Genomic DNA, 17,204 nt, shown 5'->3' on the forward strand with positions numbered 1-17,204 from the left:
GATGCTTGGGGCTTCTCTGGAAGCCCTTGCAGCAAGCCTCAAGTTTTCCACGGTGCTGGGCACTTGGGCATCCTGGGCTTAGGACAGAAAATCATGTAATGGTTTAAAATATTTCTATGGATAGAACTTACAAAAAAAAAAGTGATTATCAGCCTGGGAAGAAGAAAAATACCACAGTGAAAGCCATGTGTGATGGGAGGAGAAGACTGCTACATGCGTCCTGTGGAAACTTACTAGTTGGTAGGGGTGTCTGCAGGCCTTGGGCAAAAAAGTCAGGATGGCAGCTGTGATGGTGCAATGAAAGCTTCATAACACATGTACAAAAGTGTCACAGCTTCAGTCACACCCTCGCAGCTGCAATCTCCACTTGGTTGACCATACCCTGCTGATACCCCTGCTGATTGGGTCAGAATATTCCGAACCTTTCCTATGTTCTTTTATCAATTTTCTACTTAGCAACAATTAAGTTTTGCCAATTTAAGGATACTCCTTTCATTGCAGAGGAGGGAAATAAAATCCATGAATATGCTGTTGGGGAAAACCTGAGTGCTTGCCTATGATGAAAAGAAGCCATTCTTCTGCAGAGATGTCATGCTTGTTTTGCATTTTGTTCATTTCAGAGTTGCATGCAGTTTATTCAATGTGAAACATTGCACAAAGGCACATAGATACTCATGTATCTGTATAAAACTTACGCACACATCACTTACCCATTCCTAGTCCTATTTCTTTTTTCTGAGGGAATGTTTTGAAATGTTATGTTAGAAATCACTGTTTTTCAAACTTGGCAACTTTAAGTCATGTGGACTTCAACTTCCAGAACTCCCCAGCCATCATGCTGAAGTCCACATGTCTTAAAGTTGCTGAATTTGAGAAACACTGTTAGATTCTACTTGAAGGCAAAGACATCTCTGAATATTCTTGTCATGAGGTCAAAATTAGCTTCCAGAAGCATTTAGATGACTGCTGTCAATAAGTCAAACCCAAGAAACATTGTTTAAGGTGAAGTGCAAGGTGTGTTCCTACCCAGATATGCTGCTGCAGATTCATGTGGCCACATTGGCAGTTGGATCTTATGCCACCAATACCCTAATCCCCTCCAACAGACAGGAGCACTTTGCATTCCCTTTACAGCTCTGACTTCTAACTTCTTCCTGCTGTTTTCTGCTTTCAGCACTTGCTGTCTGAAGCAGCTGCCTTGGTCTACCTCATGATAGGGCCGGCCTGACGGCATCCTCCTGGACTGTGGCTTCGTGGTCTAGCAAGCATGGCTGTCTGCTCCTAGGGTGGTGCCAAAATGGCAAACCATGCACCTTTGTAATGAGGGTCAATTTACACAGGACCTTGTTTCAATTTACAACTTCTGATAGAAGCTATAAATTCTAAAGACGCTGACAGGTTCTTGCTTTCTGCAGATATAGCAGTCACAGCTGCAAATGGAGGCAGCTGCTTGTTGGTTGTTCATTCAGTGGGAAACCTGGCTCTTCTGCTCCTAGATGGGGGAGGTGGTTCTTAAGCTGCCGGTTGTGCATACAGTGTACAATCTGCGCTTATGGCTTTGATCCGCCAAAGAGGAAAAGCAGCCATTCCAAACAGCTGCAGCATCCTGGAGTCATGTGATCACCATTTGCAACCTTCCCAGCCAGTTTCTGACAAGCAAAGTCAATGGCAAACTGCATGATTCACTTAATGACCCTGTGATTCACTTAATGACTGCAGCAAAAAAGTGTGTAAAATCAGATGCGATCATTTCTGAATAGACAGTAAATTCAGAGAACCTCCTCTTTGCATAAACACATTTGCTATTCCAGCTTGTATTGCCCTGGAGTATTTGGAAACAAGCTGAGTGGATTTCCATTATGTGTTAAGCCTCTCTGTTCATTTAGCAAAAATGTGCATACCATCTTAAGCCTCCTTCCTCCCTGCCCACCCCCCCTCAGTTCCATATGGTTCTTAATACTCTAAATCAGGAATAACTATTTCCAGTCAGAACAAACCAGGGTTGCAAACCCCCAATTCACAAAAGGTAGACTTCATAGGCCGCTGCAAATCTGTTGGTACCTTGTTGAATAGTGTGAATAAGGCACCAGTGGCAGAAGAAACTGAAGTAGGGAGTTGAAGGTCACAATTGGGTAGTTGTGTGAATCCACATATAATGGGAGAGGGAACTTTGAACTGGAATCATTGAGTTGAAAGGGACCTTAGAGGTTTTGTTATCTAATCTCCTACTCAGTGCTGGACCCACAGTGTTTCTCAATCTTGGCAAGTTTAAGATGGGTGGACTTTATCTCCCAGAATTCCCCAGCCAGCATGCTGGCTGGGGAATTCTGGGAGTTGAAGTCCACCCATCTTAAACTTGCCAAGGTTGAGAAACACTGCACTAGAGGGTCTCTGACAGATGACCCTCCAGCTTTGGTTGGAAGTCATCCAGTGAATGAGAATTCACCACTTTGTGGAGCAGCCTGTTCTACTGGCTAACAGCAAAACGTCAGGAACTTTCCCTGTTGTGTAGTCTGAACCTCCTTCCTTGTCATTTTATCCCAGCTGTTCAAATGTTCCTGCCCTCTGAGTCAATTCTCTCTTCTGTGTGATAATCCTTCAGATACTGGAAAACTGCTGTCTTGTCTTCCCCAGACCCCTCTCCCTTTAACTGTTTCTCCTATACTTCCTGCATATTGACCAATGCAAATGATACTTCAGGTTAGCAATGCTATACCAACCAAGAGGTATTATAGCAGGAAATCCACTGTAGCAATTTTCCATGATGCAGATAGCCACATGTTCGAGAATCAATTTCCTTGGCCGCCTTCCTTTCTTTTAATTTTAGTAAAAGATGCATGGAGAGAAACATGTATCAATCCTTTTCTTCCATCTGTTCTGATTTCTGTCTTGTACTTTAAACAGGCTCCTCAGGGGAAAAGGGAGAACGAGGTAACCCAGGTGTTGGAACACAAGGCCCTCGAGGCCCTCCGGGACCAGCTGGTAAATATACTGTAGAACTCCAATTTTTTAGTTAAGGAGGATCACTTGCTTCTATCATTCATTTTTACAGGAAGGGCATTTCCTGACAAGTATCTAAGTCTTTTCTTCCAAAACTATTTACTTATTTGGATATTCCTTTGTATCTGGTCTTCAAGCATGAGCAATCATCCCTGCATTTTTTAATTTCCTGAATATGTTGGGATTGTTCTATGTGCAGTTTGGCACAGTATTCCATCCTCCTTTATTTCTTCATGTAAACTTCATGAATTTATATGCCAAAAATGGGTCAAGGAAGCTCTTATGCAGAGTAATAATTAGTTTGCCCATGCACTGATATGCACAATAAACGTGATTTGAAAATATTGTCAAAGTGCAGGTGCCTGTTCTGAAATCAGTTCATAGTTACAGGTAGTCCTCAACTTACGACCATTTGTTTAGCAGCTGTTTGAAATTATGACAGTGCTGAAAAAACTGACTTGCGACTGGTCCTCACACTTACGACCATCGCAGTGTCCCCATGGTCACATGATCAAAATTTGGGTGATTGGCAACCGGCTTGTATTTACGACAGTTGCAGCATCCTGCGGTCACACGATCGCCATTTGCAACCTTCCCAGCCAGCTTCCGACAAACAAAGTCTATGGGGAACTGCATGATTCACTTAATGACTATGTGGTTTTGCCAACTGTGGCAAAAAAGTGATGCCTCATTTAATGACCGCACTGCTTAAAAACAAATTTTCCGGTTCCTGTTGTGGTCATAAGTCAAGGACTACCTATATTTTGATTGCCCTGACTGCGTATGTCACCCAATTTCAGTGGCTCTAGGAAACTTCTAAAAATACAGTAAGCATTAAAATTCAGTCTTCAGTTCAAACCTTAAATATTAACAATGGATTAACCTTCTGCAGTAAGGCAGAGGTGAGATTCTCACAGCTGCTTCCTGTTCCCCACAGGACCTCCAGGTGAGAGTCGAACTGGCACCTCAGGCCCTCCTGGTTCACCAGGTCCCAGAGGAACAGCAGGTCGCACAGGTCCTCCTGGGGCTCAGGGAACACCCGGACAGCCAGGATACTGTGATCCTTCTTCTTGTGCTGGTTACGGAACAGGTGGTAAGTATTCTTTTCTAGGTTGGAATTTATTTTTGCCCATATTTTTCCCTACCCTGCCTTCAAAGCTAAGAGCTGTACCAAAAGATTTTGGTGTTCAGTTTTTGGTGCAGGAGAATTGATGTGCACAAAAGAAAGCAATCCCTCTCTTTTACTGTTCATTGTGTTCTTCACACATATTTGCAGGCACCGTTCCAAGCGTTGCTATTTTGGAACTACTATTTTTATTTTTTATTTAAAAAGGCCTGTTTGGGATGTGATTCCCACCAAGTAGGAATTTCATAATGAATATATGTATTGATTCCAACCAGGTTGGTTACTTGGTCACAACACTGAGGACAAAACTGCATTGACCTCTCTGATATCTCTGAATTATACATCTGGATTGACATCAGGGTGAATCTTGAAACAGATTCAAGTACACTTCCTTGTGTGGATGAACTTTCTGAGCCAAATGTAAATCAAAAGGTTACCCAGGAAGCAATGGTGGTTGCGTTAACTGTTTTTTAGAAGAAAATGCATCTAATATATCAGCAATAGTTGGAAAAAACTTGTTACTGGAGATTTAAGTCAAAGAGTGTGTGTTAGGCTGCACACTTATTCCTCTGGCAGAGGGAGAGCTATCTACAATATCTATTCACAACTATCTGTCTATCTATTCCCAACTCCCAGGATGACATGGGACTCAAAAATGAACTCTTTGATGTCACACAGATGGAGTGTCAGCTTACTGGCAGAGCTCAGCTCTCTTCCTGATATTCAAACTCCATGATGCTGGCAGTATCACTGCTGTGATTGAGATTACTCATTGGTTATCTTCCCACGGTCATCATAAATACAATGTCGTAACTGACCCCAAAGAGCAAAGACTCATTCTTAGGGAAAGTGGTCTGAATGTTACATACTTTACCATCCATAAATACAAATATATTTGAAATACCACTTTCCGCTTGACTTGAGAGTTGCAGTCCAGAGGGACGGCTACACATACTAACCAACCAGAGCTACATCTACAGAACCCCACTTATAGACTCTGAATAATTTAATGGAAGTGAAGTTTGAGTAGTTCAGAAATGATCACTGCAGCTTTTAGTTGGGACTGTTTACCTGGAGTTCTCATGGTGCATAGAAGCATCACAAATATTGTATGACATTCTCAATTAATGTATCCAAAGAGAAAAAAGGTGATATGACTTTCTACTAGGAACAGAAAAACCTTATAAAAAGTACATAAAATTAAAAGTATTTTGTTTTGTCTGTTGCACTTATTATGACATTGCTATGTTATCCAACTAATCTGTTCCATCCCATCTGAATGCCTTATTCGTGTAATTCCCTTCTCTGTCTCTTAAGCTGATGTTTTACACTTCCTTTCAGGAGGAAAAAATAGTTCCCCAGCCTTCTTATTCATGAGCTTTCAAACAGCATGGAGGAATGAACTTTACTAACTAAGCCTCTTGTAATAATCTGAAGCAAAAATGCATAATGTCATAATGAATGAATGGTACATACACCTTCCAAGAACAGCCTGACTAAAATATTCTTACTGCATGATTATATCTTATTTTTTTTCCCACTAAAGCAGTGATTTTCAAACTACTAAGCTCCTCAAAAATATAAGGGGTTTCCCTAAATGACAGCCATGACTTTGGTGCTGTGCTGCCATAAACTTCAATTTAGCATTCTCCCCGATGGCGAACAAAATGTATTGAAAAGCGGTTTGTCTGCCCTGTCAATCTTTCTGTTCAATCTCCAGACAAGAATGTTGTACTCTCAAGGTTCCAGCAACAGAGAATTCTGTGATCACCAAAATGATAAGGAAATGCAGTTGCAACTGCGGTTCTTGAAAAACACTGTTTTAGAATAGAGAGGCCACAAGAGGAATTGAGGGAACTTTGGCATCAATATCCATATTGCATGGGATCCTTAAATGTGTTGGCTTGGTGCAGCATGGAACAACCCCCTGGATCTTGCAAGTAAAAAGAAGCTTTATAACTAAGGTTTGGTTACTTCCAATATATAGTTGCATGTCTAAGTTTAGGCATCCCTGGTCAAACTAAGTTTCAGTGAATCCTTAAGGGAACGGAAGCTGACACAACTTCTATATGATATTGAGTTAAACTTGACATCTTTCTGCGCATTTGAATGCATGCTTACCATTTATGTGCAGTTGTTTTGCAGATTCAGAGTGGAAAAAAAAGTGAGTATGTCAGATGAAGAAATTTAGACAACCTTCCATATGAATCAGTGCTATTTATTTTTACTGTAAAGTTGTTAATAAGGCCCTGAAAGTTGATTGGCTTGGTAGGCCTACAGGTAGATAGAAGACGACAATTTCACAGGTGAACAAACACTGTGATCCTTCTAACCTCTCAGGCTGTGATTGTGTTCTGCCTGTTTTCAACAACTATGGATATAGCATTTGAAAATAATTAACTCTTAGAAAGCAGGGGAGGGCAATAGATCTATAAAGTTCCCTGCTATCTGTAAAGGTCCCTGCTATCCATTTCAACTATTGGAAACATTAAGAAATGGACGTTTTGTGGAGCTATTGAAGTCAAGGCAGAATCTGGAAGACCAAGTAAAATTCCTACTAGAACTGCAAAACAGAATCCACAGATCACTACAAAAAACCTGATGAAAAGCTTCGCAGATACTAGAGTGGTCGTCCACAGATTGCTTACCTGGTCTGTACTGAAGAGAAGTCTGAAAGAAACCTTTTCTTTTACTTCATCACAAAAATCAGTGTCTAAAGCATGCAAAAGAAAACGCTGATTAGCCTAAGTTCCAATATTTTGGAACAAAGTGCTTTGGACTGATGAAATAAAAATTGAACTGTTCAGGTACAATCATGCAAGATACATTTTGGGGAAAAAATGCTGCGATATTTGAAGAACAGCTTGCCGGATGCTAAGCAAGTTGACTCTGTTAGGCTTTGAGGTTCAGTGGTAAAGGAAATGTTGTGTAGCTGGAAGGAACATGGATTCAACCAAGCATCAATATCACCTTGCAAGCTCATATCCTATAGTCAGTGAAGAAACTGAAGCTGAAAAGAGGTTGGCTATTTCAACAAGGTCACAGTCTGAAACTTACTTCCAAATCAACCATAAAACACTTACAGGAAAAAAAGATAAAAGTTTTAGAATGGACTTCAACCTTGAGACTTGAGTATTATTGACAGTCTCTGGGGAGATCTTAAACTCTTAAGGTGAATTAAGGATATTTTTGAGCTAGAAGAATTCTGCAAGAATGGGAAAAAATTCCAAAAGCAAGGACAGACAGACTTTTAGACAGCAGCAGGAAATATTTGGCCACTGTTACTTGTCAAATGAAGTGCTTACTGACTGTTCAAAGTTCTGCACCCATTTTTTTTTGGAATCTGTAAACTACTACACATAACAAGTAATTATACATTCAAATTTCCAGACAGATGTCCTTAACTTTGCATCAAGTAGAGGTTTGTCAGCTTTCATTCACTTACCGATTCACTGAAACATACAATTTGGCCGGGGTGCCTAAGCTTTGCATGCAGGTTCAGAATGCAAGATTAGTATGTATACTTAAACCTGGCCTCTTGAAATGTCTTTTACTGACCTGTATGTTTTTCTTTGTTCTCTTGTCCATTTACTCCTATCCCTTTCCCCCCCTTTTCCCCACCCCTCACCATTGTTCATTTTCAATTTTAAAGGCTCATTCCTTTACAATGGCTACCAATATGGAAGGTGAAAGAAACTGATTTCGGGTAGAGTTTGTTTTTTCTTTCATTTGGAAAAAGATCAGAAATGATTATTGAACTGCCTCAAGCCTGTTCAATCAGCAGCACTGATAGTTTATGAAAACAGATGTTGCCTCTTAGTTTTATTTATTTGACTTCCTGTCACAATTAAAATATGTGACACTTTCTCCATTGAGAACATTGTAGGGGTAAGCATTTTGAACAGATTAAGTCTAGAATAGGATTGTATCCAACTCGATAAATAGAACTTGATCAATTCTTTGCTTATTTGAGGTGGAGTGAAAAAAGTGGAACCCACAAATGAATGTTAGTGTGAAGTCTACGTGTGCCTGCCACCCAGCTATGTCTTATTCCAGGACATAGTATTTTGTTCTTTCTTCCCTTGAATTTCTTACATAAATGCTTCTTAAAATTTTATTTACTACTACATTTATACACCGCCCATCTCACTATAAAAGTAACTGTGGGTGGCTTACAATTAGTTATAAAAACCCTTATAAAAATACAAAAATACAAAAAATATTCCTGGATACATTCATCAGTGAAACTTAAATACGATCAACTGTCTTTGGATTAAGACATATAACTGAAATACAGTAGAGACTTTATTTGGGACTGGATTGAATCTTGATATTTTTAAGAAAATTAAAGGCTTTTATAAGCATTGCATGATAAACAATCCACATTGACTACAATATTCCCACTTATTGGAAGGTTACTTATATACCTCTAACATTTAATAACCAATTCCCTGGTTGGGATAATGCTGATTATTTAATTTTACAAGATTTTGTTATTAGATGATAGTTTAGCTATTTAAAACTGACTCAGTTTCTAATGATGAGTGAGCTTTAACTTCCTCTTGTATTAATTCTGTCTCTCCTTTGTGGGTTAAGGTGGATATGGGGATCCAACAGATCAAGATATTCCAGTTGTGCCATTGCCCCATAACTCCTACCAGCTCTATGATTCTGAGGATCTTTACGATGATGAGCAACAGCCCTATCTTGTTCATGGATCCTACTCTCATCCTCATTCCTCCTACCCAGGACCTCACATCGCACAACCAGAGTTCACACCAGTTGATGAAGAAATGGAGGCTGCTGAATTGCGATCTCCTGGAATAAGCCGCTTTACAAGGAGAATCTCCAAAAGAAGCACCAGCTTTCCAAAACGCAGTCGAGCAATTAAAAAAACCTCACAATGAACTGCTTTTATATTCTTTGTATACAATACATACGTTAATGTTTAGGCCTCTGTCCAGTTGCCTAAAAGTTGTCATGGAAACTGTTTACAAGCATATGCATTAAAGGAATAACTATATTATACATGACCATTTTGACAAGACAGGAAAGAGCTAATTACCTTGCATGCCAGAAATTATTAACAATATAGCGGTTTATTGTTAGGTGGAAACTCCAAAAGATGTATTTCTAGATCTCTTTAGTTATGTTATGAGTATGGTTCAACGCACATTTCAAAACACTGCAATACCAGATGGTTAATTTGAATTAAAACAAGGAGAGTTCTTTTATAATTGCTTGTTTTCTGACTTTTTGTCTAAATTTTAATTGTGTGCTTCCCTCACAAAGTAAACCTACTAAAGCTATCTGAGTTCTCTGAAGTTTTTTTTTAAAAAATCATCCATATAAAGATGTATATGAAGTGGGGGGGGGGGGTTCATCCCACAGTATTCCTATAAAATGAATACCTGTTGGAAATGCACCGATAATTTATTGTGGGTCTATTACTAGTTTTCTATACAAATAAATGTGGCAAACTTTTATAAATATTTTTTCTACTGTACTGATTTTAAGAGACCACAGTTTCAATATGAAGTTGAATTGGGGATATGTAAAAGCTTAGTCTGAGCCAATTTACCCTGCGATTTCAACCTCAAGAATGCTGCCCTTTATCAGTCCAGTTAGCAAAGTCCTGCTTATCTCAAGAGACTTGAAGACCGTCATTTTTCCTGCAAGTCAAAAATCTACTCTGCCAAGTAAAACTGAATTGAAGATCACTGCATAAGGGCCATATATGTTCATGGTCTGCCTATTTATTCCAGCAAGATCACCATATATCATTTAATTCCTCACATTTCTCTATAGTTAGGTTAAAAAATGTTGAACGAGTGAGACTAGCACAATATAATTTTTCTCAATGTTTACTCTTGTTTAAAAATTGTTGGAATGGTGTAGGATAACCCATTTATGCTCAATGCCATGATGTATGCAACTTCTTAGTATTCTTTGCCAGAAAATGTTGAATTCTCAGGCCTCAGCATGCCAGAGGAAGTAAGTGAAAGATGGTCTTTCTTCTGGATATTTGTATTCGTCATGCCACGATGTTGCTCCTTATGAGTCAGAAATTGTTTTGCTATGTAGCCACTGAGTGGACTCAGAATTGTTGACAGCACTTTGTCTGTCACTCATTACCTAAATATAATAAAAAAATTTCCTTGAATATTTCCAAGCCTACAAATGCAAACATCTTGAAGTAGCATTGAAGGATGCAACCCTCACTGGACTTTAGACAATCATTTTCATTTTGCTTGTAAGGTCTCTGCTTACAGGGTCTAGCTTGATATTATACAAATAGATTGAATAACTTCTTTATCCCCAGATGCCATAAATCTTTTTTAAAACATACTGTTTAGACAAGAAGTAATGCAAACCTGGAGTGCAAGTTTTGATTTTACCTCAGTGGCTACTTAGGCTCTTTTATTGCCCATTATTCATCTCTGTTCTCTCAGTAATATGTAATATATCCTAAGAGTGAGGATTAAGGATGACAAGTAATTTTATCAGCAATACAAGCGAACTTCACAAATTATTGAGGAATACTGATTACACTGTACGACAATTAATTTTTAGAGAACCATTGAGTCACTGGAGAAGGCATTTAAATCTGGATTACTCAAACTCTGAATTTTGAATAAAAGTGATATGTTCACAACACATGATACGAACAAGGGACAGCATACAGTACTTCTATAGCCACTGCAGCTGACTTTTGCAGTTTTGTAACTTAGTAATCCATTTGCAGTCATTACTGACTATACTCCTGTTATGAAACAGCAGCACTATTTGAAGAGAAGATCCCTCTAAATTCCTTGTGGTGGCAATTCACTATCTATGCTAATTTAGTTAGTTTTAAATGCTTGAGTGTTTATAGGCATGCCAAAGATAGAAATAGGCAGATGGGTTGTTTCAAGGTTTCTTCCAAACTCTAGTAATGTTTAAATCCTTGCAAACTTAACAGATTTTGCCAGATGTTCCTATAAATCAGAATAACTATGAAGCATTTAGTACAGGAGGAACAGTGAAAGTATCTACATTCTCAATTCAGGCAGAGGTTTTGCCCTATTATCTGTATTTCTAACCAGATGTGCATACATCTTCTGGGGGATTACAATGGCTTTCCTCTTTGACAGCCTGAACACTTTTGCCTCTCTCCTGCTATGCACCTGGTTATTGTTTTGTGGCTTTCTGAATTTTCTTGCTTTTAATATTTTAATTGAGTGTATGCCACTTTGGGGGTCCACGGTTGACGAGCAACATCTAAAACAAACTTGCTTGTAAAATAAATGGTTAGCTATGTTAGACATCTAAAGTATAGCCAGAAGAGGACACCAAATCCAAGCATTTGCTCATTTTCCTTCTGACAGAATGGGAAAACAGAACATTGTTAGCCTATGCATAGTTAGTGAGTGCAATTCATTACCATAAGAGGTAGTGATGACCACTAACTTGGAAGACGTAGAGAGAGGATTTGATCAATCCATGGAGGAATCATGAATTTTTTTTAGGACACAGGAGTCATCGCGGGGTTTACAATATGGGGATTGAGTGCTGCTAACGTAAGAGTAACTCAACAGAGTTGTCAACAGAGTTATTTTATGTTAGTGCTACACATTGCTGTGGTCTAAATGGATGACTGAAGGTGACAAAATTGAGGTTGGCAGTTATCTATTATAGCACTGAATGTACAGTTCAGTCTTCCGAAAGGGAGGAGCTGCAAACATGGGGCCTGACATTAAATGTGAGATCACTGGTTAGCTCCAGCCTTCAGCAGGAACATGCAACCTTATAGCTTGCTCAAATATTTATATATAATGGAGTAAGCAGGACATAAAAGAAGTTCATCCAAAGGCCAGAAGGATTTATGGAGATAAAATATGCACATTATTTTCAGGAAAACATTGTTTATTACTTATTTATTTCAGCTGTTATCGATCTCCCTCCAACCAAAAAGGGGGATATAAGAAAAAGAAAAATGTACCAACTACAGTCTTAGCTTTGCATCTTATTAAAGAGTTTTTAAAAAATCAGTAGTACATAAAAAATAATAATTTAATGCAGGTAAATTTAATGTTTATGCAAATAGCCATACTGTAAAATTCTGGGAGGTCCCTGACTTTACAAAGTCAGATTTTAGGTAGGCTTCTCTTCCAGTTCTTTTATATTCTATTACGTTGGTCGAAAGTCTTCAGGCCTGTAAATAAAAGCATAACAATTCATTAATTGGGATTTTTTGTCAGATAATTGCAAGAAGCAGAAATAGGCTAATTCTATGCTACTATTACAGTATCACACTGTATCCCCCTTGTGGGGGAAATGGGTGGTGATAAATTTGATAGACAGATAAATAACTCAATTTCTATCATTATAAGGACAAAAGAGGGAAAAATATTTGATAACTTTGCATGATAACAAATCGTTTGGTATCAGAAGTTGATAGCTATTAATGGAGATACGTAATTAATGTCCAACAACGCCTGCTGTTCAACAAACGAAAATGAAAAGCAGATACTGAATTTTGTAGTCTTCCATTCAAAAGATTCAAAAGAACTGGGCACAAGACGACTGATTGCAGACACTATGCAAAGCAAGAAACAGTTCTAGTAAGGCTGCAATTCCCATGACCTCACCAAGTTTTGAGTTCTGGTTAGCAGATGGTAATTTCTGAAATTGGCAATAGCATCATATAACTGACGAAAACCAGTGAAGAAAGACCACACAGATTAACTGATCACTATACCACACAGGTTTCCCAAAGATCTGGAGCCCAGACCTTGTCACTTATCTCTAAAGAATAACCACACAGAAGATATGTTTACAATAACATTTTTATTGTAGTAGTCCCACAAAGAGATGGACTATGAGATACTCATCATTTGCCACCTTCTACCTATATTTATTAGTCAAGCTCTTCGTATTTCTTCCAAATATGGGCCTAGTGGTTAAGGTGCTGGGCTAGAAACTAGGAGTCTGTGAGTTCTAGTCCCACCTGAGGCCTGAAAGCCGGCTGGGTGACCTTGGGCCAGTCACTCTCTCTCAGCCCAACTCACCTCACAGGGTTGGTGTTGTGGGGAAAACAGGAGGAGGAAGGAATATTAGATATGTTTGCCGCCTTGAATTATTTATAAAAATAATAAAGGCGGGATAGAAAATCATTAAATAAACCAACAAACTCTTGGCAGAGCACTCCAAGGTTGCTATCTCCCCAACCTGGGCCTGTGCCTTTCCAATGGAATCACACACTAACTACCATAAAAGACAGAAATTGACTGAGGCACTTTTTACCACCATCTTTGCTCCTTGGGCTCACCCAGTCACACATCTTTACCTTTAAGCCAATGACTCTGCAAATAGAAAGCAGCATTCCAGAGTAAAAAAATGTCAGGTACAAATTGAGTAAGTATTAGTAAAGCAACAGTAAATTGTCTGAACGATCTGGGATGCTCCTTCTCTCTCACTCACTCACACACACACACCCATCAAGCTTACACCCTTTTGGTATAAGCAACACAATGCTATGTGCAATGTGCAGAGGAATAAGAAACAGCAAGGAAAATAATTAAAGACATGAGGTAAGAGAAAAGAAAAAGAAATACAACTAAATCTAGTTTATGCCCTTGAATGGTCATGTTCTTTTTGTGCCAAAAAAATCTGTGTCCTCAATGAATCTTTACCATTCTCTGGGGTGCTATCACCTAATGAAGCCAAAAGTAGAACAGAAGAGCAATTGCCCTTCTTTTACTCGACTGTCCTAATACTTGGCATTCACAGGATTTCAGCTACAGAGCCTGAAGGTAGCTAGTCATCAGGACTGGCAGCCATGACAACATTACCCTCCATGAAGGCCACTTGAAATGCATGCCCATAACCATATCTGGGCAATTATTATGGGTATGGACTAGGAGTGGGGAGACCCAGGTTCCAGTCCACCCTTAAGGCATGAAAGCCAGCCAGGTGCCCTTGGACTACTCTCTCTCTCTCAGCCCAAATCTATGTCAGGCTCTATGCCAAGCCAGCTGGAAAGCCAAAACCACCATCACATCATGCACTGATAGCTTTTGCTATGTGAAATGTTGCAAGTGCAGCGCAAAACAAGTAGACTCCCGCAGCCGAGTGGGACAAATGCTAGGAACAACTACCACCCTATCTAGAGGTACCTAATTCTTTTGAGTTAATTATGTACTGTGCGGAAAAAACAAAACAACACTTCATTTTGTTACTCCTAGGGCCATTTTATGTTTGTGTGCATTACAGAACAGCCAATGTATCACCTTTACACTGGGATCTATAGATGCAATCCTCCCTAAAGGAAGAGTTGCATTTGTCTTCCTCAGGAGTGCTGGACCAAAGATAAAATCTCCTTCAAATGTAGCTTGACACTTGGTGATTCCTTGCAGTTTTCTTGACAACACTAAGGGAGGGGTTTGCCATGGCCTGTATCTTTAGCCTAAAGGTAAAGGTTTCCCTTGACATTAAGTCCAGTCATGTCCGACTCTAGGGGGCAGTGCTCATCTCCGTTTCAAAGCTGAAGAGCCGGCGTTTGTCTATAGACACTTCCGTGGTCATGTGGCTGGCATGACTACACGGAATGCCGTTACCTGCATGCCGAAGCGGTACCTATTAATCTACTTTAGCCTACAGCTCTGGAATTCCCTACTAATCTCCCATCCCAGTACTAATTATGTGTTCTAGGCCTGAAAAAGGCTAACTTATCTGGCCAAGTGCTCTGATAGTTTTGTCATGTAAAAGTTTGCCCAGTGCCTAATAGGGAAGTTCAGAAGGGGACAATATATCCTATGTTCTAATATCACAGATATCACACACATACAGACCCAATGAATGTAGAATTTACTCAGATGTGCTAGAAGACACCAAATTCAACATACAAAGATAACCCAGCACCTGTTTTGGATAAATGGAAGCCCTTAAGTTTGTCTTGGATTATACTGGCCCAAAGACCACATGGAAAACAAAAATACTCTATACAACAAGGAAAAATAGTTGTTTGGATTTCAGATCATCTCAATAACCAGACACTTAAAATATTTAGGAATATTTTCACTCCAAGCATAATAACTTGCTACAGGAAAAATACCATAATTTCCCCCCGATTAACCTATATTCCAAAATGTTAACAGCATTCAGAAGCACATGAAATACTGTCTTTGTGTATGCTAAATTAGAAATACCGTACCAAGAATTGCCACAGAACCAAAAAGGTTATTTACTAGCTCAGCAACCAGACACCAGCTCTGGAGCCCTCCGAACGGCACTCCTGCCCAAGGACCAGATCCGCATCAGTGCAAAATAGAACATCACCCAGTTAGTGAGCAGCAGGTATTTAGTACTTCCCTGCCGTGGATGACTTCTCCAAAAACTTTTAAATTCCTTCACCACTGTGCGCCAGTGCTTCACAGCTAACGTATTAGCAGCATGTACTAGTAATAAGACATTAGGATGTGTCTAACAGGACAACTACAACATTCAAAAGGGACAGAATGAATCTGAACTCAGGTTTATTTCAGCTGGTAAGAAACCTTTCCAGGCACAGCACCAAAACAGAGTTAGAAGCTTTATTACCTCCAAAACTGCATATAACCTGTATTTTCTGTGTATTTCCAATGCATGAAATTATCCAGGAATTCTAATATACTATAGTATTGCATATAACTTATACAACTATGTCAGCCTTGAAAAGAAAGTGTGGCTTATATCCATCCATCCATCCATCCATATATCCATCCCTTTCTTTTTTGGCATACTGGACAGTTTGGGGGACGTGTCTTAACCATAAGGTACCCATCTCACCTCTAGAACTCCTGAATAATCCTTCCACCAAACCAATCCCTGAGCCTGCCCATTTGGGGAGTCCAACCCTCAACATTTACACAAAGTGTGCAGCATTGCTGAAGCTATCAGAAGTTGCGTGCCAGTGTAGTAGAGCATGTGGCCCTGTAAATCTGTCAGAGATATACAAATGAAACAAGCTTAAGAAGTATTATGCACAGAATGCATTTTTGACAGGTACAGAGAATGGGAACGGCAAACCAAATGCAAGAACATTTGTGTCTGAAGATATGAATATTGTGTACACAATTCAAGCTTACTTAGTTCTGCTGAAATTTAAAATATTGGATCCTTAGTCTTACTATAATAGAAATTGATCTTAAGGAAAGAATCAAACACTTGGTTATTACTGGCTCAGATTTTTCAACAACTTTCTCCATCAAGTAACATTTTGAGGTGGACGTTAATACACATGTCTGTGTGTGTGGGGGGTCTTTGAATCACTTTTTAAATTTTACTCCTGGTGACTGCCTGAACTAGTCCCTACAGTTTTCTTGGCAAGGTTTTTCCATTGCCATTGCTTCCTTCCTAGGGCTGAGAGAGACTGGCCCTAGGTCACCCAGCTGGCTTTGTGCCAAACATGGGACTAGAATTCACAGCCTCCCAGTTTCTAGCCTGGTGCCTTAACCACTATACCAAATTAGCTCTCAATAGACAATAGGTGCACATTAATAAACATATGTGTATGGCTGATCTGTAAAAGGACAATGACAAAGAATTCAAAGACTTTGCAAAATATTTAGGAATATTATGACGACACACAGTTCACTGAGTCACAATCCACCACCTCTTAACATCTCAGTAACAGAATATTCATTACCACTGGATGGTGGGTATGATTTTTTTTCTTCATGGAAAAAGGGACAATGAGAATGTGGCTGGGTTTCGAACATCCTGCTGTTTCTCTGAAGTAGACTTTCTTCTCAATCCAACTACCAACAAAAAGATGCCTATGCAAAGGGTTCTATCCTTAATGGCTGTGCGGTAAAGCAAAGGCAAAATAGCTTACCTTGCACGGCAGAAGAAATGTACAGAATCCCTAATAGCAAGTATCTTAGTGAACCATCTATGTGAGCAATAATTTGATTCCAGCTAGAGCACGGTGAATAATAATTATGGATGACTCTTCTAATCTTCTGATTTAATCCTCCATTTCCCACTAAATTACTTCTTTTAAATATGCTGTTTTTATGACATGGGCTGTTGCTAAGAAACACATTTCTGTTCAGAA

The 17,204-nt window shown here is 39.3% G+C and overlaps 1 protein-coding gene across 1 annotated transcript in view; it reads left to right on the top strand.

Moving 5' to 3' along the window:
• The window catches only part of COL14A1 (collagen type XIV alpha 1 chain), a 131,489-nt gene extending 121,089 nt beyond the window's left edge, over positions 1-10,400 (top strand). The window contains exons 45-47 of the mRNA XM_063299632.1: positions 2,905-2,982; positions 3,938-4,093; positions 8,723-10,400. Of these exons, the coding sequence (XP_063155702.1) occupies positions 2,905-2,982; positions 3,938-4,093; positions 8,723-9,033 (545 nt within the window). The 3' untranslated portion in view covers positions 9,034-10,400. The remainder of the gene's footprint in view (positions 1-2,904; positions 2,983-3,937; positions 4,094-8,722) is intronic.
• The last annotated feature ends 6,804 nt before the right edge of the window (positions 10,401-17,204 follow it).

Source organism: Candoia aspera, chromosome 3, assembly GCF_035149785.1.
Source record: "Candoia aspera isolate rCanAsp1 chromosome 3, rCanAsp1.hap2, whole genome shotgun sequence".
Taxonomy (NCBI): Eukaryota; Metazoa; Chordata; class Lepidosauria; order Squamata; family Boidae; genus Candoia; species Candoia aspera.